Source organism: Oenanthe melanoleuca, chromosome 6, assembly GCF_029582105.1.
Source record: "Oenanthe melanoleuca isolate GR-GAL-2019-014 chromosome 6, OMel1.0, whole genome shotgun sequence".
Taxonomy (NCBI): Eukaryota; Metazoa; Chordata; class Aves; order Passeriformes; family Muscicapidae; genus Oenanthe; species Oenanthe melanoleuca.
The window spans coordinates 27,222,158-27,247,126 of NC_079340.1; the positions used below are offsets into that span (position 1 = coordinate 27,222,158).

At 48.6% G+C, this 24,969-nt stretch overlaps 1 protein-coding gene across 3 annotated transcripts in view; it reads right to left on the minus strand.

The window, feature by feature from the left end:
* AFAP1L2 (actin filament associated protein 1 like 2) overlaps nucleotides 1-24,969 on the minus strand; it is a 65,024-nt gene that overhangs the window by 18,221 nt on the left and 21,834 nt on the right. For all 3 annotated transcript variants that reach the window (XM_056494472.1, XM_056494471.1, XM_056494473.1), the window contains exons 2-4: nucleotides 6,787-6,915; nucleotides 6,195-6,272; nucleotides 3,255-3,346 (exon numbers count right to left, since the gene is read on the minus strand). In XM_056494472.1, the coding sequence (XP_056350447.1) occupies nucleotides 3,255-3,346; nucleotides 6,195-6,272; nucleotides 6,787-6,915 (299 nt within the window). The remainder of the gene's footprint in view (nucleotides 1-3,254; nucleotides 3,347-6,194; nucleotides 6,273-6,786; nucleotides 6,916-24,969) is intronic.

A 24,969-nucleotide genomic window follows, 5' to 3' on the forward strand; every position in this document is an offset into this window, starting at 1 on the left:
AATACATGAGGGGAAAATATGAAGTCAAAAAAACAAGCTTTTTACTTTTCAGGTGACTCACACAGATGTTGGACATGAGACAGCAGAGCACAAACAGATCAGTAGGATAAGGACAGAGCTTATGTTCTTCCCAAAACCTGGCATCCCATCTCCCACCCTGAGCTGAGAGCAGCATTCCCCTGCTCCCCAGTGAGGTGTCCCTGCTCTCACCAAGGCCAAAGCACCCACAGCCATCTGCCACCAGGGTGTTTAGTCTCACAATGCTTCAGCTGAGCCGGCTGAGGCTGTGAAGCCCTGACACGATGCCCAGGGTTAAAGCCCACTGCCCCCAGGAGGAGGGGCACAGAACCAGGTCTCTGTGCACAGACAGCAGTGTGGAAGGTCACAGACTGTGCAGAATGGCTCCCTGGGGAAGAGCAGCCACTCGTGCATCAGCAGTGCAAGATCAGCCCACCTGCAGCTCTCGTCATCAAATGCAGGTGCAAAGCTGGACTGCCCATCCTGCCCTGGGTGCTTCACCAGCAGTTACTGGTGCCCAGAAGCAGAAAGGAAGCTTTGAAGGAAAAGATTTTCTGGCCAGCAGCTGCCCACAAAGGGAAGTACTGGGCTGTGGGATGAGGAACCCTGACCACACCAAAGTCACACGTCTGCTCCCACTCGGGCTCTGCCACCCTCCCAGACCTCTCCAGTGCTCAAACTCCTCACATGGGGCTGCCAGATGCTGTCAGCAGACTGAACTTTCCTTCCAGAGGCACGTAGAACACTGCTGGAAAACACTTGCCCTTCAAACACGTTAAAAGATTTAGGAACTTCTTGTCCCAATGTGTTACATTAAAGAAACAAAAACAAACCCCGTCACCCCAGGGCTCTACTTAATCCCTTCCCTGGCTAGGAAATGTGTCTGTAATTGCCATCTGTGGTGGCCTCCTGCATGTAGCCAGCTTACTTTGTGCTGTGACCATAAACAAATTGCCTACACAAAAAAATGCTGTGGGTTTTTTTGACACCATCCCACAACTGGCAGGGAATGGGGCTGCTCTTGTTTGTTTCCTACAGACAAAGAAAGCCAACAGAGTGCACCTTGGCTGCCCCAGAAGGTATTTATATATATATATTATATATATATATATATATTCCCTAGGGGTGTGGAGTGGTTTACTCTCTGACTGAAGTCAAAGGCTATATATTGTGTTATTTAACCACGCTGGCCCTTGCAGAACATTTGCCTGTTGCATTATGGCACAACGAGCATGCAAATATAATCACCTTGGGCATCTGCATCCACACCACTGACCTTCCTGTGGATGGCTGCAGGAGGAGGCAGAGCTGCCAGGGCTGCAGCAGAGGAGAGGTCACCAAATCTGCTCCACTGCCTGCAGAACTCATTGTTTGAAGGGACAAATCCAAAGGAATCAACCCCTGTTGGGCTGCCCAGTGACTGCTGGTGTCTGTGTGTGCCAGGGACAATCCGCTGTGCAGAGCTTTATCACCACATTTCTTCTGTGCCTCAAAGGCAAGTGTAGGGCAGCACCACAGGATGTCTGAGTGTCACCAAACCACAGAAAACCTTGCAGAGCTAAAACAGAACTACTCTGAATTCCTCTCCTAACCTCCTAGTCTCTGTGCAAGGAGTTGTGCTCACCCTCCACTGCCCAGGTGGCTCTGGCTCCTGCCTGCACTGGGAGCTGCAGATGCAGACAGGGAAGATCCATTTCCCCTAACAGCAATTTCCACTCATTAAAGCTCTTCCCAGCCCTGCTCCTTGAAGGACATAAAGCCAAAAGCCACTGACACTTCAGCTGAGAGGTTAACTCCACTGGTAAGCAGGTGGTAGAAGGTAATTCCCAGCACAGGTCTGGGAGAAGACAGGTGCCCTTCTCAACTAAAATCTAAGACTATTTTTTTGTCCAATTCCCTCATTTAACTTCCTGATTGCCCAGTCAGAAAGCTGGGCTGCACCCAACTCAAGAGAAATGCCTTGGGGACACCCAGCTGCTGCTTCCCCAGTGTTGCCTTCCTTCCACCTCCTGCCCACTGTGAAATACAGAGCTAAAGAGAGATTTAAGGAAATGCAGAGCTAATAGAGATTCCTGCTCTGGCCACTGCTCCAGCCATCTGTGTGGGCAGAGCCCTCCCAGCAGGCAATCACTGCATCCAAGGGTTTGCCAGCTGCATCCCATCCTACCCCTTGTTTTCCCAGCTCCTCCAGCTAACTCCAGCTGAGCCACACAGATCCCTGGGCAAAAGTCCTGGGGCCTCCTTCCTGGGAAAGAACAGATCCTCCTTGGTGATTGATGGATGCACCATCCCATCCTCCTCCATGCCTCCTTTTCCTCCTCCCCATGCATGCTGCTTCTGGGGCATGTCCACCTTTCCTTTCACATCCTGAAATTCCAGCTAACAGCAATTCCCACATTGCACCAAGTACTGAACAGCATCATTCAGGGTCTCGAGGATGAGCTGTGTCTGTGACAGCTGGGCTGGCTTGCTGGCACAGAGACACCACCCCACTGAGAGCTGATGGTGTTTAACTCACTTAGAGCTGCCCTACAGAAAAACCCACAGAGCCAGCAACTCCTCACAGACCTGTGGGCTGCACAACCAGAACAACACCAGCACCCAGTGCACAAAACCAGGTGCTCCAGATGTGAGCAAACCTCTGGTAATGGCCAAACTGAGGAAGGCTCTGGCAGCAAAGGAGGTCCTGGTGCTGCCCAGGGACCTCCCCATCACCCTGCAGCTGAGGGATTCCTGGCTCTCCTAGGATCATGTCAGCAGCCCAGGCACAGCTGATTTACTACTCAGGAGAGATTTCCAAATTAACAGCTGAGAGTCATCACCACCTCTGTTTGAAAACCTCACTTCTTCCTTGAGCTTTAGTGCCATGCAGTGGGTGTGGGTGTCCCTGGCAGGGAGCACAGCCCAACTTGCACACTGAGGATGAGATCCCACAGCTGCCTGAAAAGCTTTGGGAGCCACAGGGGTTCCTGGGTGTCCAGCCACCATCCAGCTGCACCAACCACACTCTGACCCACAGTCTTAGCAAATATGAAACACACAGCTGGAAATCCCCAGCTCAATGTTTTGTTATGATTTTTAAAATAAAACTCATCAGGACCCTTTGCCTCACTAACATACACAGGTAGGGGTCTGTCCACCCAGCCATGCTGCACAGGACATGACAAAAGTGAATCCTCCAGGGGTTCAGAGCCCCAAGCTGAGGCAGAGAAAAGCAAAGGGTGTGAAAAACTCACCTTTGGAGGGGGGAGGTCTGGCAGGCTCTTCTGAGGAGGTGACAAATGCAGTCCAGAGTCTCCATTGGTCAGGGAGTCCTTCTGATCCAGCACTGCAAGGCAGACACAATCACACAGATGACATGTGGCATCTCCCAGCTGAGCACTTGCTGGAGCAGCAGGATGCTATTTCAGTGGGGAGCAGAGTGACAATTACAGGCAGGGCTGCAGGGCCACCATGTCATTTCAGGCCACAGCCAGGAATGTGGCACTGGAAGACCCAGCAGAGAGCTGAGCTCTGGTTTTAGGGAATGTTTTTCCTTCTGGAGGCCAGACCCACTGCTGAGACTTTAAAAGTCTTGAGAAGCAGCATGGGCAGACAGTTCACAGCGTCTGGAAGCCCTTGGCAGTTCAGTCCTTGCTAGCTCTGATCCCTGCTGCTGTCAGCAGACAGGTCAGTGACAGCCTGCTCCTCTGCTACCTCTCCCAAAAATGGATCCAGCACCACCCTGCTCCCAGGGCAAAGTGCCCAGCTAAGTGCACAGTGGCTTATCAAAGGCAGCCCTGACCAGCAATGTAATCACTGCCCTTGAAGCAGCCAGGCCAAACATGAGTATGGGCACATGGCAGAAGTGCTCCAGGTGATCTGTGTCTGCCCCTGCAAAGTCAGATTTTCCAAGCAGCAGAATGCAGAGTGATTTAGTATCTGGAGGGTACATTGCAGGCTCACAAAACTTGTGTTCAGTCCTTCTTCTCCTACCACAGAACTCCTGGGTGGCCTCAATGAGTGCCCAAATCCCATGACCTCTGAGACAGTGCAATGATGGATATATCCCTTCCTTCTCCAGCATCACAAACCACAGACTGCTTTCTTACTGGGCTGGGAGGGAAGGGATATTTTTCTCCAGACAAGCATTAACATTTTGCAAGTGTCCTCTGATAAAGATGCCTCTCTAAAACCTGCAGTTTGAAGAGGATTTAAAAGAAAGGAAGGAAAAAGAGAAAACATCCAAAATCCTGCTAAAATCCATATCTTACTATTAATTATTTGTGCTCTCTGTTCTTTGTTCTTTGAGCCCTTCACATCAGTCCCACCTTCCAGACTCCTGTGACTTCCACAGGGAAATGGCATTTGGCTCACTGAAGAGCCCTGTGGACCTGCAGGGTACAGACTTGCTGCATCTCTCAGGTAAATTGAGATCCAGTAAATGATGATGCCTTCATCACCCAGTGCAGAGAATTCAATTACTGGGCCACAGGAAGGCATCTCAAAAGCAGTGTCTGCTCTGCTTAAATCCTTACCACTGAAATTGCAAGTAGATACAAGGAGCAGGGAAATACATTTTTGTGCAGAAACTGCATATTTTAAAGTTTGGAGGGGTGACTTTTAGAGCTGATGGCTTTGGAAAGCATTTCAGCCTGTGCTGCTGGAGCATGCTTGAGCACAGCTGCTGTGGGGAAAAGCTCTGCAGAGCACCAGAGGTCCTGTCAGCTCAGCCACAGCAGTGTGGTCCCCAGTCCCATTACAGGCATGGGAACTGCAGTAGATAAAGGGATAGAGGGAGTTGCAGAACCACTGGAAGATCAATATCCCACCAGTGGGCACTTGGGGCCCCTCCATCTGCTAAACCTGAACCTGCAGGCACCTCTCCATCCAGCCACAGGGGCAGGGCTCCACACCCAGCTGCAGCTGTGGCTAAGATCCCACACATATCTCAGCAACTTCAGCATTTCCAAATAACTCAGAAGTTTTACTTGGAATAGGGAAGTTGTTGAAAACAGAAAGAGAGAAGTGCCAGGTCCCACAGGGAGTGACTGAGTGGGCAGGGTCATGGCCTTGATAGGGAAAAGTCTGAAATAAAAGAACCACCTCTAAAAATAAATTGTCTGAAATTCTCCCTGTGTTTGAGCATGGTGCAAGCTTTGCTTTATCTACCCAAATGAGAACTTTTACAAAGAGATGTTTCTGCTGCTGGGAGCTCCTGGGAGGCTGTGTGACCCTATAATAGAGCATTACAGCATCACCCAAAGGGCCCTGTCTGGGGGTCACACTGGGGCTGCACGTGTCATCTGGGAGGACATCCTGTCTTGAGAGGCATTTGAAGTTAGCCCAAGTTTGGCTGCAGGTAGTTTAAAGAACCAATCAAACCAAATAAACAAAAAACCCTACAAAGAAATAAAACCAAAACAAACAAGTGTGGAAGTGGAACAATCCCAGCTATTGCAGGACCAGCCCATCAGCAGCAGGCTGCACTGATGAGTCCTTGTCTCATCCCTTTGCACTGCAAACTCTGGGTAGGATCAGCCCCTGACTAGGTGTGCATTTAAAAAATGTGTGTCACTAATACTCTGCAATTATCAGCAACCTCCTTCACAGTGAGCTTCAAAGAGGAAGAACATTTTTAGTCAATTATGTTCTTTGCCTTGTTACAAATTCAAAACCTGGGAAAACTAAATTGGACACGAATATTTTATCTAGGTTTGATTTCTCAGTGTTTACTCTGCAGAACTCTCCCATCCCTGGGAGATGAAGGTGCTCTGATGGTGAGGGCTGAGCCCTGCAAACTCACCCTGCAAGGCTGTGACTACACAGACCCTCTGGGCCAGAGCAGAGCAACACAGCAAACAAGAAATACACTTTCAAGGTCTCAAAGATGCAAAAAGTGACTTGTTTTGTGGCCAAAGAAAGCATGAAGGCTTCCTTGAATATTTCAGGCACTGGAGCTTCAAGCCTTAGAAGGCAACATTTTTATCCCAAAATAAAGACCTCCAAAGTGCTACTTCCAGGAATAACCTCACAGTGTTGGCAAGGACTACTATTTCCAAGGGAATGTTATGAAAATGGCCCTTCCACAACCAGCAGCTGCTTCAGCCCTCAGAGCTGCCAGAGCAAGGCTCTAACCTTGTGTGCCTTCATCATCCCATGAGACACGATGAAACCATTAATCTTCAGCTCCCTACCTTGGTCTTGTTTCTCTTGGTCACCCTGCTGTTTATGGACTGTCACTTTGTTCATATAAATATACTCCTCGTCACCACCTGCAAACAAAGGGAAAAGTGAACTCTACCCATATGCTGCTAAGTTTTTCCACAAAGGCAGATGTAAAAAGTGTCTCTGCTGAGCACATTTGGAGAGAGCACTTTGGTTGAGGCAATGTGCAGGAAAAATCCCAAGCAATAATAAAAAGCAGAAAAATTAAGTGCTTTATGGTCAGGAAATTCCACAAGTTAAAATTTCTACTTAAACATTAACTTGGCCAAACAGTACATCCTGTGTATCTTACAAAGTGGATTAAATAAACTTAAGGTTTAATAAGGGAAACAGAAAGGATCAGGAATCTTGGGAATCCTTTGCTGGTAAAGCTGCACACATAACTATAGTAATTTTACATAAACAATTAGAGGTCACTGCAAAAATAAACCCAGTTTCATTTTGTCCTTCTAATTTTCATGTCTCCTCTTCCCACCAGCTGCCAGGAAAATGTTGCTCCAAGACCCTGCAGCAATTCCCATGACAGCCCACCACCCCATCCTTGGTTTTCCTCATCTGTACCACTGGACTTGGTGTAGACTTTCAGAAGGTCAGAGAGGAAGCTCTTCTTCACCACAGCAGTGCTGCTCAAGTTCTCCTTGTCCAGGATCCTCAGAAAATCTTCAAGTTCTGTGAGCAGCTGCTCAAGAGCTACAACAGAAACAGAGAGAAGTGTTGGCAAAGCAGCTGGGTGGTGTGTCAAAAGAGGACAGATGCTAATTCCATGCTTTCCAGAATCCTTTGCTTTTTCTGCCCAGGAATAGTTTGTATTTAATTTTCCAGCTTGAACACTGCCTCTAGCTTTGGACAGAAAGTGGGTCTCAAATCAAAAATTCTCCAACTTCCCTTAGTCCATTCACACATCAGTGAAATCTCATGTAAATCCCTATTCTCCTTCCATTAGGATTTCTTGAGACAACCTGAGGAGATTTTGAGCATGAGGGCTGAAATTACATGAAAGCATAATGCACCTTGAGTCCTGGCAAACATATTCAAAGCTCATTTGGCTTGGGACTTACCACAACTCCTGCTTTTTGCTTTCTCTTTCTAAGCCTCCTCCTTATCTGGGAGAGATGGGGCCCTGGCAATCTGGACTAGTGGGAGGTGTCCTTGCCCATGGGAAGGAAGCTGGAACTAGATGATCCCTAAGGTCCCCTCCAGCACAAACCACTCAACAATGTTAGGTTTCATTCTACCATTATTTCTCTGTCTGTATTAATTTGACAATGTTTATGTGTGTATTCCAAATAGAAAAGAAAAAAAAAAAATCCTCATCTCCTTACATACATAAATCACAATTCAGTAACTTCTCAAGCCACTGTGCTTGGCAGTGACCACAGAGACCACTGTATCCCGTGCAACTGAAGGCACAAGACTCAGCAGCATCTCCCAGCCCCTCAGGAAGCCCTGCTGCACCCAAGACATCCCTCATTCCCAAATCAAGCCCTGGGACACGCCACTGACCAGCACCAGGGGCTGAGCCAGGCTCATGGGTTTGTTTTCCTGCCCAGGAGGGGCTGCACAGCCCTGCCACCAACAAATCACTGCTCTGACAGGGCTCATGCTGGAGCAGCAGACTCTTAATTGCTTGCTTTTGTTCACACCAGAGTTTATCGTGGGCTAATTAGCACAGGAGGAAATAACAGAGTGTTACGTGCAGAGAGGAAGCGCCAGGCAAGAACGACAGTGGGTGGGGAAAGTGCCAAACCCAGCTGGGACTGGTCTGTCCTTTGGAGGCTCCCCTGCTCCCCTGTGCCCTGCTCCTCTCTGCCCTGCTCCTCTCTGCCCTGCTCCCCTGTGCCCTGCTCCCCTGTGCCCTGCTCCCCTCTGCCCTGCTCCCCTGTTCCCTGCTCCTCTCTGCCCTGCTCCCCTGTGCCCTGCTCCCCTGTGCCCTGCTCCCCTGTGCCCTGCTCCTCTGTGCCCTGCTCCTCTCTGCCCTGCTCCCCTGTGCCCTGCTCCTCTGTGCCCTGCTCCCCTCTGCCCTGCTGCTCTGTGCCCTGCTCCTCTGTGCCCTGCTCCTCTGTGCCCTGCTCCTCTGTGCCCTGCTCCTCTCTGCCCTGCTCCCCTCTGCCCTGCTCCCCTGTGCCCTGCTCCTCTGTGCCCTGCTCCCCTCTGCCCTGCTCCTCTGTGCCCTGCTCCTCTGTGCCCTGCTCCTCTGTGCCCTGCTCCTCTCTGCCCTGCTCCTCTCTGCCCTGCTCCCCTGTGCCCTGCTCCCCTGTGCCCTGCTCCCCTGTGCCCTGCTCCCCTGTGCCCTGCTCCCCTCTGCCCTGCTCCCCTGTGCCCTGCTTCTCTCTGCCCTGCTCCTCTCTGCCCTGCTCCTCTCTGCCCTGCTCCCCTGTGCCCTGCTCCCCTCTGCCCTGCTCCTCTCTGCCCTGCTCCCCTCTGCCCTGCTCCCCTCTGCCCTGCTCCCCTGTGCCCTGCTTCTCTCTGCCCTGCTCCTCTCTGCCCTGCTCCTCTCTGCCCTGCTCCCTGTGCCCTGCTCCTCTCTGCCCTGCTCCCCTGTGCCCTGCTCCTCTCTGCCCTGCTCCCCTCTGCCCTGCTCCCCTCTGCCCTGCTCCCCTCTGCCCTGCTCCCCTCTCCATTTCTGGGGCTGAGGATCTGCAGAGGAGATGGGCAGTGCAGCCTGGGTTTGCCTCCATCACCCTGCAGTGACTCAGACTCCAGCAGGGATAACTCGAGTGGAGCAATGCTCCTTTCCTTTCCCTACAGCATTCCCACACTGGGGGATCCCATGGAACCCCTGTGAGTCGCAGCTCACACCCATGAACTAGAAAAGCATTGACATTTTGGATTTATAACACAAATCTGAGCAGTTCCAGTTAAAGAACTACCGCATTAAGGTCACAAAGACATTTTTAAAGGCAGGATAAAGCCATCACCCTCCTACTCAGCTATCTTTAGCCACCAGGCAACCTTCCTGGGGTAAATGCACGTTAGAAGATTGATAAATAAATTACACTGTAAAGGTTTATGTTGCTAGCCATTAATTGAAAAAACTTGCTACTGGTCTCAAATGGAATTAATCTTCACCAGATCTGACTGTAAAACAGCCTAATGACTTCAGAACAATCAATAACAGCTCCAGAGGAACCAACCAACTTGTAGCTATCCACACTTCATTCTATACCCTCTACAGCAGATTAATTCTCTTCTGGTCTGATTTAGGACCAGGAGGGAATGGAAAACATCATGTTGTGTTAACTCAAATGTCTTTGCTAGCTTCTGTTTTGCCCAGAGAAAACAAGAATCACTTCAAGAAACAGCAGCTTTTTTTTCCCCCATAAGCTGTAAGGAAACAGGTAGCATTTGCAGATAATAATACTGATACCAATAAGCAATGAAGGGTGTCAAACCTACCCACAACTGAGTTCTCTAAAGCTTCAGGGACCCTGCTTCTTCCAAGTTTAAGGAAACCCCCGAGGGTAAACCATAACCTTGCCATGCTCATCTGCTTCAGTGGCCCACTTCAGAAAATTCAAACTGAGGTGAGGCCCTGCTGGTCAGGCCAGCTGCACAGGACATTCATGTGTCAGGGATGATATCAGAAAATACAGCACCAAGGACACCTAAGCTGAATCTGAAGCTCCAAAAGCAGGACTGCTCCCAACAGCTGCCCATGTGGATGTCATGACAGTGGGTCTGCAGGGACAGGGGTACAATTCCCATTCCCTCCTCCACCCCCAGACTGCAGAAAATGACTTTATTCTTCTCCCAGGCCTCCACAGCTAGCACACACACAGGGCTGAGCACTGATGAATAGCACAGCCCATACAGTAGGTTACATTTTCCAGCCCACCAAAGCTGAACTCAGGCTTCCAGTGACTCAAAGCAGCTCATTTAGGATGTGATCCTGGGGCCAAGAGGCCAGTGGAAAGACTCTGTCAGACCTCAATGGATTCAGACTTCAGGGACTCAAGAGAGATTAATTTTGCTCTTATTCTGCAAGAAGCAGTATATAAGCCATCTGCTTCTATGCAGGTATCTCTCTCATCTCAGCTGGACATTCCCAATCCAAACCTGATATCTGCAAAAAAAAAAAAACTCCACTAACCATTCATTCTCTCCCATCAGAGGGAGAACAAGCTAATACTTATCAGAGACTGATGAATGTGAGAAGTAAAATGAATTAATACAATGAGGGTCTGTAAGATCCTCTGTGCAAGCCACTATCACAGCAGTGATATTAACCTATTTAGGTTAATAGGACTAAAAACAATTGAGAGCCCTTGTACATTAAGCCATCTCAGGATTCTGAGAAGTCACTGCTTGATCTCAGCTAAAGACCCATCATGCTGTGCTGGTGATGTATGGAACACACTCATGGTAAAACCAGGCTGGTGGCTTTTCAAAGCAGCCTGAAGCAAACAATTCTCCCTCCAAGGTGCATGGTTTTGTTCTCCTTATCTTAGCAGTTCAGTAATGAGAACACATAAAGAGATGATTCCTGCTCTGCAGGGCAATACTTACAGGTGCAAGGAAAGTATTTGCAAAATCATATGGCTGTAAGCAGCAGGATGAGCGATCAGAAGTAGACAGAAGCCTATGTCTGCATAAGGCAGAGAAGTTCTGAGATGCTTTTCTGAAACTTTTTTCCACTGCCAGATTGCTCTTCTCAACTCTCACAGCACTTCTTTGTGACTCAAGTAATGTTTCTGGCACCACCTCAAACAAAGAGCTTCATAGATCTCAGAAAAATCCAGCCCCCTTCACAGAAAACAGGGATTACCTCTAAGGCTTAGACTGTCAGAAAAATTATGAGGCTTGGCCAAGGTCACTGAATCCAGTGCCCTCAAGCACCAGGATATGACCTACTCCAGTTCCTACAAAGCATGGCCACAGACCTGGGGTACCACTGGAAATCACAGCACAGCTCATGGCATGTTCTTCTCCATGGTAACACATCAGTAACTGGATAAAACCTGTAGGAATTTCTCAAAACATGATGGAGAGAGGTATAGGAGCATCACAGCCAATGGGAAACTTGCGTGATTTGCATCTTCAGTGAGTGGATGATCATCACTGAAAGGATGGTACTTTGAAATATATAGAAATATCACATATTTACTGATGCAATAAGGACTTTCAGGGTGGGGATTACAGTCAGAATTAGCAGCTCCTTCTTCTTGCATGCACTTAACTGGACGATGAGATATGTTCTCCCTTCTTTTACTCCAAGACAATGCAACCCATTTTAGAGAAACTCCTGGCTGCCTGACCAGCAGAGGCTCTCTCTGTTTGAAGGCTGCAACTCTGGTCCCATCAAAAAGCAAAGAGATGCTTTAAACACGACTGATCTGCTCCAACAGTGAGCCAGGGACAGCAGGACAGCACTGAAAAGGGCTTCTTTTGGCAGGAGGCTGTGCCTTTCTCTGCAGAATGAAAGTCTCTTGCATTGCAGCAGTGTCTATCCCAGCTCATGTGAAGCTAGAGCCAAAAATGAAACAGCTTGCAAAGCCTTCATTGAGGAAGCACATTCCTGGCAAAAGAGCTGCCAATTTTGCCTGACACCAAGGTCACTGAAAGGTAAATGACCATTAAACTAGATTATAGAAGCCATTCCAACCAATAACCACTGATCTCTGTCACTGTGCTACAATAACAACCTATGTCTACATCTAATTACTTCATGTCTTGGCCTTATGAGGAAATGGGAAGACAGGCTCTGAATGAACTTTCATTCAAGTGTTTCAGTAACCACTGGGCAGGATTGTATTAGACCATTTAATCTAAATTCAATTACTCATTTTATCAAGGTAGAGGGGCCCCAGCCACCGGACAAAGAACTGTAATGAGATATGTACTAGAAGACAAACTCTTTCCTCTGCTGAGATGAGAGGTGAAAGATAAGGAGTATCATTTGCTAACAGGAAACTAAGGCATTGGAAGATTAAGTGATTTGTTCAAGGATATGGGCATATTCTTCAGCAGATCAGGAATACAAACCAGCTTTCCCACATCCCAGCCTGGAGATTTTGTTTCCATCCCCTCATCAAAAGTTCTGAGAAATATTCCACCCTCCTGCCCAAAGCAGAGCCTGGGTTTGGTACTTTGGGCTTCACCCTTCCTTCCTAGAAGGAGCTGGGCTTAGCTGCTGACAAACAGCTCCATTCAGGCACCAAGAAAATACCTGCAGTCTGTGCCATGCCAAGCTTCTTGCTTCAAAAATCTTGGAAACTGCAGAGATAGGAGACCTGGTACCAGCATCATGCAAGAGCCAGCCCCCAGGAGCAGAGGGGGTCCTGAGCAGAATCTTGAGGCACTGCCCACACCCAGCCTGCCTCCTCCATGCACTGCACCCCATGGCAGCCTTTCAGCCCCATTTCCACTGCCCAGCCCTGGCTGGCAGCACTGGGATTCCCCAGGGGCTGCTTTGGCAGAAGGCAGTTCCTTTCTAGCCCTGCTCTCTTTTTTTGTTTGCTGCATGGAATGAATAGGGCAGCTGAGGAGCGTGCAGAGAGGACAGGCAGGCACAGAGGCAGCATTCAGGCTGCTGAATAGCAAGTGCTGTCAGAAGAGCAGCAGGACCCAGCCCAGGCCTCCTTGGCTAATTTGGAGTCTTACAGTAACAGTTGGGCTTTGCAAGAGGGAAAAGTCACCCACGGTTACACGAGAGAAGCCATTCTCCCCAGCTGTGAGGAAAGGCAGATGTGTGCATGGTGACAGCTGCAACAGCTGCATGACCCCTACACCAGGACACCTTCCAAAACAGCCAAGCACATCCCTCCTCAGACAGACCAGCCCTGCTGGCTGCAGAGCAGCAGTGAAGAAAAGGGAACAGCCATGCTTGGCTCCTCTGCAGTGGAGGCAGCTCCTGTGCCCTGCTCCAGATGCTGCTGGCTTTGGCAATGCAGGCAGGGAAGGACAGGTGGCAGATGGTTCATCCAAACACACTGAGAAGCAGCAACACCTCTGCTGATTCCCAGCAAGCTGCTCCTCTGAAAAGCATCCCCATCACACTGAAACCCCACCAGCATTCACCCAGGGTGATGAGCAGAATAAATCAGGTGAGTGCAGACTAAGGCACTCAGACTGTGAGACCAGGTTTACCACCTTGGTTTTGACCATCAGAAACAATTATTTACTTCTCATACTTGCACCTGTAATGACTGGCCAGCCTCCCATCTTCTTGCTTTTCATGGGAAGAGAATAAAAAGCCCAGCCCACTGTTGCCCAGTTGAAAAGTGGTTTTTTTGTTTTTTTTTTTTTACCACAGAAAAATAATTATGAATATATAAATAATTGTAGAAAAAAGAAATCTCCCCACAGCAATATGAGAAGTGCTGCGTTTATCAAAGGAAAACCCACAAAAACCCCCTCTAAGCTTCTGGCAAACAATGAACTTTCTCATTGGAGAATCACTGCTAAATTAAACAAAACAAAAGGCGAAATTCATAATCCTGAGACAAGCTAAAATCCCACAAAATAAGAAAACTGTAAAACTGGAGAACTCCTATCAGAGTTTTCCCACTAAGCCAGACAAGTGTCAGACAGTTATGACCACTGTCACAAAGCTGTCTGGTTTTTAGACACAATGAGTGCTCACAGGGAAGAAAGGAAGAAAAAACCTCCACCCAGACTGTTCTATTAATGTACCTAAAATCCAGCACCGCTTGGATTCACACTCTGGTTGGGAGCACTAGGCTGGTCTTTGTTGCAAAGTATGATTCATGGAAGGACAGAGGCAAACAATGTGTTTGGCTGGCTGTGGGCTGTGAACTGCACAGATGAACCCAGGCAGCCCTGCGTGGGCTGCTCTGGAAGTTCCAACAAGACTTGTATTGAGAAGTGGCAGCTCTAACCCAGGAACTCTGAACTTTAACAAAACGGCAGCAGAAAATGCACACAAAGCTTTTTTCAGTTAGCTGAGCAAACAACAGACTCCTCTTCCCTCCACTGGAAGGTGGGAAACAGCATCCAAGAAAAATTAAGAAGAAAAAAAAAAAAAAAGAAGGAAGAGAGAAGAGAAGCAAAACATGAAAATTACCGTGTCACAAGGAGATTTTACTGAGCACTCTTGCATTTTAGTGCCATATTGTTCTATTTATCATAGAAAAATATGGGTTGGAAGGGGCCTTTAAGATCCTCTGGCATGCAATGGAGGGTGCATGTTTTACACTTCACAGGCAACACAGTGATGTGTTTCTTTGCAAAGGGTCTCAGCCTTCCCATGACAGAGCATCTGGTGAGTCACTGGAGGTCCCCCACTGCCAAGCAAATCTGTGGGATGGCATCCAAGAGATGCTGGCACCCCTTCCTTTGGAGCAGGCCACATTAACAGACTGCCCATCAAACTCACAAGATCCCCAGAGCTTTACCAGGCTACAAGCTGCAGGTCTGTGCTCAGGGCTCAGGGATGCTCACAGCCTCAGCAGATGGGAACACATCCCAGAGTGCCATGGAAAGCTGTGCTGGGACCTGGGGTGGATCAGAGGAGTGCCACATCCTCACTGTGCAGGGCACCAGCTCACATACAAAATTGTGTAACACAGTAACTCCAGCTGGGACAGAAACCAGCTAGGAAAACACAAAGGAACAACTAAAGAAACATCAGTGCATAGTCAAGAAGGCAAGTAATGATCAGTCCAAATTAAAATGCCAACTAAAAAAACTTGGACCAAGGTAGGGCAGGACATTAAAGACAACACTGTTTTAAAGGTAAATATCCCCAAGAGCAGGGCCTGATGGGCTCCTTTTCTAGTGGGGAGAAAAATAATCCCAACAATTTTTACAAAGCAGAAATCACATTTGCTGCCCAGCCCCAGAGGTGAATCCTAGAGTGCCATGACAGAGACAGAGACACTATTTTCTGTGAAGCTGCCACACTGATTCCTCTCTGTCTCCAGAGTCTTTTCTGCTGCTTTTCCCCCTTATTCTTTCAGTTTCCAGCTAAAATTGGTTGGATTGGGATTTTTCTGCCTTGTGGAGGGTTGCTCTCCATCACTCTATGGGACTGACTTCACTTGGGGTTGGTGACCATCTGACCTGCACCTTAAAGCACATCTGCTGTTTGCTGTCCAATGCAATGCACTGCTGTACCCAGGAGGGGTACAAGAGGTGTCTGATCAAATGGAACAGCTGTCTTCAAGAAAAAGAAGCACCCAAAACACTCAACCAAACCTGACAAACACACAGGGCACCCCTGCTGGACCCTGGTGCAAGAAGGGATCCCCCAGCTGCTCACACAGCCTTGCTCTCCTCTCTGCTCCATGAATGGGGCAATGTGCTCCCTGCACCTCACCCCAGCTCCTTGCCAAGCCTCCTGGAGCTTGGTTTCAGTCAAAATGCTGTGGCAGACTTTGCCCCATCCCTGCATCGCTCTGCACAGCTGCATCCAGAGGAATTCACATTTCCATCCCTGTCCACATTGCAGAGCAGCAGCAGAACAGAGGCACACAGTCCCTAATGCCTGCTGAGCCCACAGCCACGGGAACCCCTCTTTCCCATGGAAAAAGGAAGCCTGGGATACCTCATTCCCAAAACAGTGACTGAGAAAATGCAAGGTCCTGGAGAGATTAACGACGATGGTGAATGACAGCCCTGGAACAACACCCACAGCCTGTGCCACTTCAATACAAATGAAGGAGGTTAACTGCCAAATACATTTTGAGATGGGTTTCTCTCTTGCAGGCAAGACACAAATTAAAGGAAGCTGCCAGATACACATAGGGTTGTGCTGTTTTTTCTGAGAGAGGACAAGCACACACACACACATGCACACACCCTCCTAAGGCCTCATATCAAAGCATTTTCCCACCATTCTCTGTTGATTTAATGGCATCATTTCTCCAATGAACAATAGGAACACAGCAGAAGGGGAAAGCAATTATGTTTGAGAAAGCAAAAGCAAGAGCTCTGGGGTCAGAGAGAAAGACAGACACAGAGCCCTGGAGTCCCCAGTCTTTCCTTGCTGTTTCCTCTGCAGAAAGGGCTTTTTGAACCCCAAGAGCCAGGGCTGGCCCCTGTGCCTACAGCTGAAAAGCAGAATGACCACACCAGGCTATTGCACTAGTGCAGGGGCAGAACTGGTTTTTTAATTATCCTGAGTGTATCAGGGTAGGTTGGCAGAGCCTACAGCAACATCATTATTGATTGCTAGAATTCTTAATAATCTTGCTCAATCCCTTGTCCTGCATGCAGTCCTCATCCATCCTCCTCAAGGTAATCTGGAAGCCTAAACACCAAGAGGGAGGATCACGCAGCTGAGTCACTGAACAGTGTTGATGCAGCAAATCTGAGATTTTTTCCCTGGAAATCTGGTGTTTAATCATCAGCAGAGAAAAGTGCTATAATCCCCAATACCAATGCTCCCTCCTGAAAAAATCTTCCCTCCTGCAAAATTCCCCCATCTACAGACATCAGTAAGGACCAGAGTTCACACTCCCTCCTAGCAAGATTCAATGCAAACAGTGTTCACTACACTTCAAATTAGGATGCTTCAAAGAAGCATGGAGAGGAGAGGAGAGGAGAGGAGAGGAGAGGAGAGGAGAGGAGAGGAGAGGAGAGGAGAGGAGAGGAGAGGAGAGGAGAGGAGAGGAGAGGAGAGGAGAGGAGAGGAGAGGAGAGGAGAGGAGAGGAGAGGAGAGGAGAGGAGAGGAGAGGAGAGGAGAGGAGAGGAGAGGAGAGGAGAGGAGAGGAGAGGAGAGGAGAGGAGAGGAGAGGAGAGGAGAGGAGAGGAGAGGAGAGGAGAGGAGAGGAGAGGAGAGGAGAGGAGAGGAGAGGAGAGGAGAGGAGAGGAGTTCTCCTAGGCCACCCAATTTATGCAATGGCTGCACACACATTAATTTTCCAACACAGACCCATTCACATGACAGAAAAGTCCTACTAAAACACAGGAGACCAGGGGCTGTACACAAGTGGCAGGAGGAGACACACGAGCTCCACTTGTCTCCCTACAGATCCAGGCCCCACAAGGTGTGGTGTGACCCTGGAGCATGAATTAGAGAAGCCACAGACATTTACCTGCTGAGATGGACAACTCCTGCAGTGGCCACATGGAGGGCTCCTGGTTTGACTGCCCCACTGCCCATGGATGCTTTACTGCATGGGGGAGCCTCTTATAAGGCAAGGTAGAGGTAAGCAGCCAAAATTCTGCCAAGCCTGAGCAATAAACCTTGATTTACCATCTGCACCCTGAGTTGAGCTCCTCTCTGAGCAGCAGCAAGTCAAGCTCACAGAGATGTCCTGGGGGAAGAGGAGGCTCAGGACAAAACCACCCCACAGCACCTCTGCCACCCTGCCCAGCAGAGCCTGGCAGGGGCCCAGGGGGGCTGATGCAGTGGAAAAACCAGGACAAAGACCTGCCTTTCTTTTTTTTTTTTTTTTTTCCATGTGAATTGGAAAACTTCTCCCTTTCTATCCTGACTGTGAGGCATGGGAAATGGAAGACAGCTCTTAAACCAGCAAAACAACCATTTACAGGATAAAAAAAGATTTTACTTTGTCTTGCACTTTGTTTACATGGATGAGAGCCAGTTATCCAGACTGGGAACAATTCTCTCAATTAAACCTCTGAAACCCATTACATAAATATGCCAAAGGTATCACTAATCCTATCACAGATTTAAAAGTTAGATCATTATTTTCATTTACCATCTCAGCAGAAAATTTTTGACAAGAAACTGCTGACGAACGAGTTCAAGTCTTTCCAGTAAATTCAGCTTCCTTGGAGCTTTTCTAAATGCACTTTTGACTCTTTTATCCATCCCTCTTAACACACTCTGGAGGCATCCCTGCAGCTTGGCTGTAACCTGCCCAGGCTGGCATTTCTCTTTTCTCAGCATCACATGCTAATAAACACTGATGGCACCCTTGGTACCCGAGGATCATTTGTGGAGCAGTGGTTTGGGATGAGCAGCTCGTGCCTGGCTCCCTGCAGCTGGGGCAGTCCACACCACCCTCACTCCAAACCACACTGCTGTGCTTCCCATCCAGAAAATGAATGGAATACAGCTTAGCCTTGGCACTAGTGAATCCACAACCTTTAATGAGAGTAATAACTCGAAGGAACTCTCTGTTTACTCAGTGCTAAGTGCAGCCTGGCTACTCCACCACTCTGCCTGCAGTGCTGGAAGCAATTCAGCCAGGACATGAGGAGCATCCTGCAGGCAGGAACTGCCCTCCAGACAGTTTTCTAGTACTCACAGGCATAGAGAGATGCATACCCTCATCAGAGCCAGCTGCTAAGGCACAGCCAGCCCTGCTTTGCAGGGAAAACTGCTGGCCATTCAACCTGAGAGCCCAGAGAAAAAGAGGAGCAGTGCATCTTGGCCATGGCTCAAGAGAGACCACAGGCTGCCACTGCAAACCTCTACTCAGCCTTTTGTCTTTCCTTCCACCAATTCTGAGCTTGAGCCCCAGCCCCAAAGGCAAAGCCACAGAGCCTTTCAGTCTTTGTGGGTTAGGAAAAACACAAAGATTGCTCCTGCTGTGGTTTGTTGCAATTTCCTTTGCTTTATTGCTATCTGCTTGCCCAGCCTTTCTAAGAAAGAAACAGGCAGGTGAAGGAAAGACAAATGACTAAGTAAAACACTCCCCATTTCTAGGACTAGGCATATTTTGTTGCAGAAGGGAATGAAATCAATAAAATGTGTGAGTGATTGTAAGATAAATTACCAATACTATTGATTTACCTCCTTTGTTTCAGGAAAAGAGACAAAAAATAGAGGGGCCAGGAGGAGGCTAGATCCCTGGGGCAGCTGTCCTCTCATCCTTACTTCCAAGGTGGTGGATCCTTGACCAAAGGGTTTTGAATTCATCTTCTCTGGAGGCTGCTTCACCTACTTATGTTGCTACAGAGGGTAAAAAGCACCAGCTCTCCACTCAGAGAGTCAAACCACTGGGATTAACTACCATGTGTCTCTTTCAGTTCCACTGAAAAGCTTTTAAGTGTGGTGGGGCCATCACTTACCTTTGGTTACAAAGAAAAACAATCTTTTGTTTCTCTCAAAAAGATGTTTCTTTCAGGCACCCACCCCAGAACAGCAATTTCTCTCACACTGATACCAGGAGTTTGCTACCACCCCACACTCACCTGTGTGAAAAACCACCCAATAGGGACAAGTGGGACAAAAAAAAAAAAAAAAAAAAAAAAAAAGGTGGCAGCCAGGTGGAAGGGCAGGGGGTAGTGATCAGCTCCATGCCAGCCTTCAGCAGGGACATGTGTCACAGCAACCTGGAAAGCTGCTAAGCAGGTCACACACTGCACAAACTGCTGACAAGAAACACAGGCACAAGAACTGCCAAGCTCCCAAGGGCTGTTCAGGCCATCAGCTCCTTTGTTATGTCATTCAAGAAATGTACACTCTAAATTTTCTCTCCATTTTGAGTAACACCTGTCTGAAATTTCCATGTGGGACATGCCAACTTATCCTTCAGCAAATTCCCCTCCTGAGGGGCAAGGAAAGTGCAGGAAACTGTTTCAGAGATGTAGAAAACAAGCTGGACCTACAGGACCCTCTCAGCAATGAAATTATACATTTCATTTTCCCTACCCATGATTATTCATCCTTATCCAGAGTTTTTTGGAGGCAGTGCTCCAGCACATTTCACCCACATCCTCTGTGTGCCTGGCTCAGAGTAGCACATCAAAGGGGCATCTGAGGTTGAGTGTTGGTATAAAGCAGCAGAAGTTAAACCCCTGGCACTGCCAAGAGCCTCAGTGAGGAGAAGGGAGCCCATCCCTAGCTAGGTGCAGGCAGAGGTAATGGGAGATAAAGGGAGTGGAAGGAAAGATCAGGCAAGAACAATTCCTTTGATGGCTATATGCCTCAATGCCACATCACCCACCTTGCCCTGGGCTGGCTGCTGTGCTCACACCGTGCAGAGACCATGCTCAGCTGCTGGAACAGCATCCCAGGACAGCACAGTGCCCAGGGGCTCTGCCTCTCTGCTACTGCAAGGATCTCCACCAAACTGCACCCTCAGCTTGGTAAGTTTGTCCTGCCAGCCTGGAAAAGGCTGCTGTGTGTTAAACATTCCAGGGGTTTTGCTAAACAGCCCACTCTTCGTTTGCCCTTCATCACAGGCAGCCTTTGAGGCCAAAGCACATGGGGCTGATCAGCTAAGCTTTGGCAGAGTTACTCAGCACCCACTGAGGCTCAGACTGGTTTCCCCAAGATGTATTTTCCCCTTAACACCTCTCTGCATCCAGAGCCCTGCTGCCACCTCTGCCATCACACTGCAGACTCTGCCCTGCAGAACTTGCTCTCTGTGACACAAGGCACACTACCTTCCTCACATGAGTCAGCAGGCAGCAACAAAGAAAGCTGTTCTTTGTACTTGAAAAAGAATTAAGTGATTCTGAAGCAGTGGAATGTTTTGGACTAGTTAGCTGACCGGCAGCATGAGCGCCTCAGAAGAGGCTGCATTATGAGAAGAAAACTTCAAAAGGAGAAGTGACAAGGCCAGAGTGTTTGTGGTGCCTGAGGAAGTAATTAGAATTTAAAAGGGACACAGATTGGACAAGTACACTAGGCTAAAAAAGATGAACTGCTGCCAAAAAAGTTTCTTTAGCTTTCCCAGCTCTCTCTAGCTCACATTAGAAATGCAGTTTCATGAGTATCTCTGTCTCAAAACATTTTTGCAGAAAACCCTTGCAGTTGTTGAAAACATGAGAAAGATGCCACCATCAAAAGCTAGATGCCTCCTGCTCCCATTTCTCCTTCCAGCTTATTAATAGCAGTCTTGCTTTCATCATTCCCAAAGAGGAGAGGGTTTCTGAAACCTCTGAGAGATAAAGACATTTCTTAGACAACGGGTTCTGTTGACAGCACAGTTTATCTTCCTTCCTTCGAAGGATCTTTTTTTTTTTTTTTTGGTTGTTTTTTTTTAAGCAAAGACTTCAAAGGGCTGCAGGGTCAGTGAGCACTGATGTCTGCTCTGCTGGTGAGTGACCTGCCAGGTCAAGAGCACTGCTCCAGCTGGAGAGGTGTGATGTCAGTCAGAGATCAAACTGCACACAGCACTCGGTGCTTTCCAGTCTCTGAGGATCATTGCTACATTTCTGCTGCTTTGAGATCTCTGCTATGGAGGCTTTGAACTGGTGATTCAAACAAATGAGAGGCTGCAACAGCAAAGCCACAGCAGAAATGTCTGTCCTGGTTTTCCCAAAAAGCTGAAGCAGCTCACAACAAACTCAGCATTTAGCCCCTTCCACCAGGAGGTCTCAACACTTCAGGGAAAGCAAAGGCCAGAGCTAGAGGTCTGCAATAAAATCCAAGGGCAGAGGAAGTGCAGCTCTGGAGTGAAGCCAAAGCTGGTGCTCCACCAGACCCATTTCTTCCCAGCATCTGCTCCCCACCTGAAGACACTAATGCCCATTTTCTTGAACTCCTTCCCTACAGCAGAGACTCATATTCAGACAGTGACAGAGACAGCTGAAATGAGTCAACAGAGACAGTCAGAGCTCTGCTGTCTGCCCAGGTTCCAGGTGCAGGTGAGGGATGGTGATTCAGGCTGGAGGAATGAGCTCCAGCAGCAGCACCTGGCACAGCCCGTCCCTCCCACTCCCAGCTCGGTGGGTCACTGCAGTTAAGGCTCCCAAATTCCTCATCTGTCAAGTGGGCAAGAAAAAAAAACCATTGCTGGGAGTTTGGCAAGCTTAAACAGGGTTCCAGTAACACTCTGAGGAAGCTCACAGGATGTCATAACACAAAGTATTTACTGAAAATTGTCTCAGCATTCAAATGTTCTTTATGTATTTAGTTCAAGCTATGTTGGATTCCATCTGCCTCAGGCCTGTGGGTGCAACCATAATCTCAAAGGAATAAAATTTTTCACCCTATGATGTCACTTACACCCACAGATCTCATTGGGACTTTCCTTCCCAAACTCCTGACTCAATTTTGAGGGAAAAATATTTGTACAAATGCAGATACTCCTCACAAGAAGACCTACAAAGGGTGCCACATTTTGGGACACAGCAACAGACTGGCAAAGCTTCTTGCTATGGAAGTGAAGGCACCACTTCACAATCTGCTCCAGGAGGTACCAGTGGTACCCTGAGCCTGGCCCCTAGAGAGGCACCCAGGTGGGTGTCTGAGCCATGAATCCAAGCAGTTGGGCACAGGTCCCCCTGCTCACCCCTGCAGGCAGTGCCAGGATTTGGTGTCAGCTCAGTGGGCTGAGCTGGTCTTCCTGGACTCTTGGACCTGCACTGGAAGTTGGGAGGTTGTGTCTAGAACAGGAAAGGAACAACTCCTCTGAGAGCACAGAAATGCTTGGAGGATACACAAGTGCTGTGCAACCAGCACGGGTATCTACTGGAGCTGCACCTTCATCTCACAGAGATCTGTGCAGCCCCACTGAGGCTTATCAGAGTTTCAGTTTAAGCCCAGAGAAGGATACTCCTCTATATGGAAACTCCAGGTTTATGCAGGCACAAATGGACAGTGCAGAAATTTCCCACTTCACATTAGATGCAGATGTCCATCTCTGGGGATTCCAAAACACCAGAGAAAAACCAAGATGAAAGCAAAACAAATGCAAGCTGCACTTTATTGAAACAGGAAACCACAAACCACTCCATGTTCAATGGGAAGCCCAAACTTTGGGATTCTGTTTGTTTTTAACAATAAACCCCACCAGGCTAGCAGAGCCCTCCTCAAGGGTGGGAGGGACTGAGGACCAAAACCAAACTCACACTGGACAGCACCACAGGCAACTCCTCTGCACACTGAGCACCAGTTCCTCTGGAGCTGCTCACTCCCATTTTCTCCCATTTAAGTAATTCCCTACACACACATGTATGGATGCTAGTGTTCCTTGGGGTAGGAGTCCCTGCAAAACACAGGCAGTGACCTCTGAGGCTCAGGCCTGGGGACCTGGGTTTCCTGGACACTGCCATCACCACTAAGGCTGTTTTTGATCAGAAATATCAGCCAGGACCTGAGGAACTTCCATGAAAATTACTTCTGTGCAGCTTCACTAAGAAAAAAATTAAAAACCCCCAAAAAAACCCTATCACTGTCCTGATGGGTCAGGATGCAGAATAATCTACTTGTTGTGTGAGAGAATACCAGGATGAGAATTCTTCATGCCAGTAGAATTCCCCTGGGTGAGATTCATCAGGGCAGCTCCAGTGACTCCACAAAGCCCTTGCAGCTCCTGTTAACTGCACCAGCAGACTGAGTTTATGGCCCTTTTGCATTAGCCCAAAAAGCCCAAAGCAGCTGGGAATTGCCAGGCATAGCCACAAGACTGAAAACCAGTGTTGAAAAACAAACAACACCCAAACCAAGAATCACAAGGCAACCTTGAACTTCTTTTTTGGAAATATTTAGGCAGGATGTCTTGCTGAGCTGACACATCTGGCTCCCAGAAGGACTTCAGCTGGGAGCAGGGCAGGACTAAAACTTTTCAGGATGTCAGGAGAAGTGGGAATTGAGGAGTCTGGAGTTAGAGAGCCCCAAGGGGACAATTCCCATGGCCTTCCCTGCCCAGCAGGGACTTGGACATAACTTGAAGAAAAGTCCTCTGGTCCCTGCATGTACCAAGTATAGTGGGGGGTGATGTGAAGGCTGTGCTCAACTCACCTATTTCCCCTAACCCATCACTAACAAGCCCATGTTTGGATGGGCAGACCTGTTCAAAGCACTGTGTGACTGAATTACTGATGGCCCTGCTCCAACTGGAGATGTCAAGCACGTGGTTACCTCCATCCCTTCACAGCACACCCTTGAATTCACTCTGAAGCAAGTCTGTGGTGGGTTCTGAGCCCATGCTCAGGCTGGGGAGGGATGTCTCAGCAGCAGTGCAGGCAGGAGCATGCCTGTGCTTAGTCAGTTTAAAACCTCCCAAAACATCCAACCCAGCTACAGAGAGGAGAGGAGCTCCTGAGATGTACACAGTGCTCATTCCTAGCATATTTCACCTTCCAGTACAGGCAGGAAACAAGATCCAAATTTTCCATAGGACAAATATATCTTTTCTTTCCCTTACTACATTGGGATTAGGAGCACCAACCAGGTGAAAAAACCAGCTGACACTTGCACCAACACTGCCCACCCTGCACACTTCCCATTCAAAGAGGCATTTCTTCTGCAAAAAGGGGAGAGCTGGATCTCTTCCTTTGTATTTTGCCTCTTGCTTCCCCAATAAAAAGATCATAAATCACAGCTGGTTTCCAGGTCTTCGTTATTGTCCAGGCAGCACTAACAAAGGCAAGAAGGCAAGCTCAGCAGGGACCCAGGGGACCTGGAAACACCCAGCCATTCCCAAAATAGGAGCAGCTGGGTGACTCACAGCTGGAGCACAGCTGGCCCCCTCCCAGCACTCTGCTCTCCCAGGCACTGCTGCAAGCAGTGGGTCAGGAGGTGCATTCCTCCACAAAAATACTCTGAGAAAAAACAACCTAGGGGCAGCCCCAGCCCCCTGCAGAAGCCACTGGAGCTGCACTGGCCCCACTCATCTCCAGGACTCAGGGACCCCTGGGAACAGGGCTGCTTCTCATGACATCCCTGCAGAGGGCCTGGCACTGCCTGCAGCCCTGTGGGATGATGCTGCAGTGCCAAGAAACTGTGCTGAGATCCTGGCTGCACCAGGAAGAAGAGAGATGTGCAGCAGCACTCATTCGAAAAATAAAAATATACACAAAAAAAAGGCCTAAAAATCAGCACAAACCCCAACAGCAATCAGCTGACTGCCACAGGAACAGGTTTAGTGTTATAGCAGCCAGACAACTGGGTCCTGCAGGCTGGTGTCCTTCTG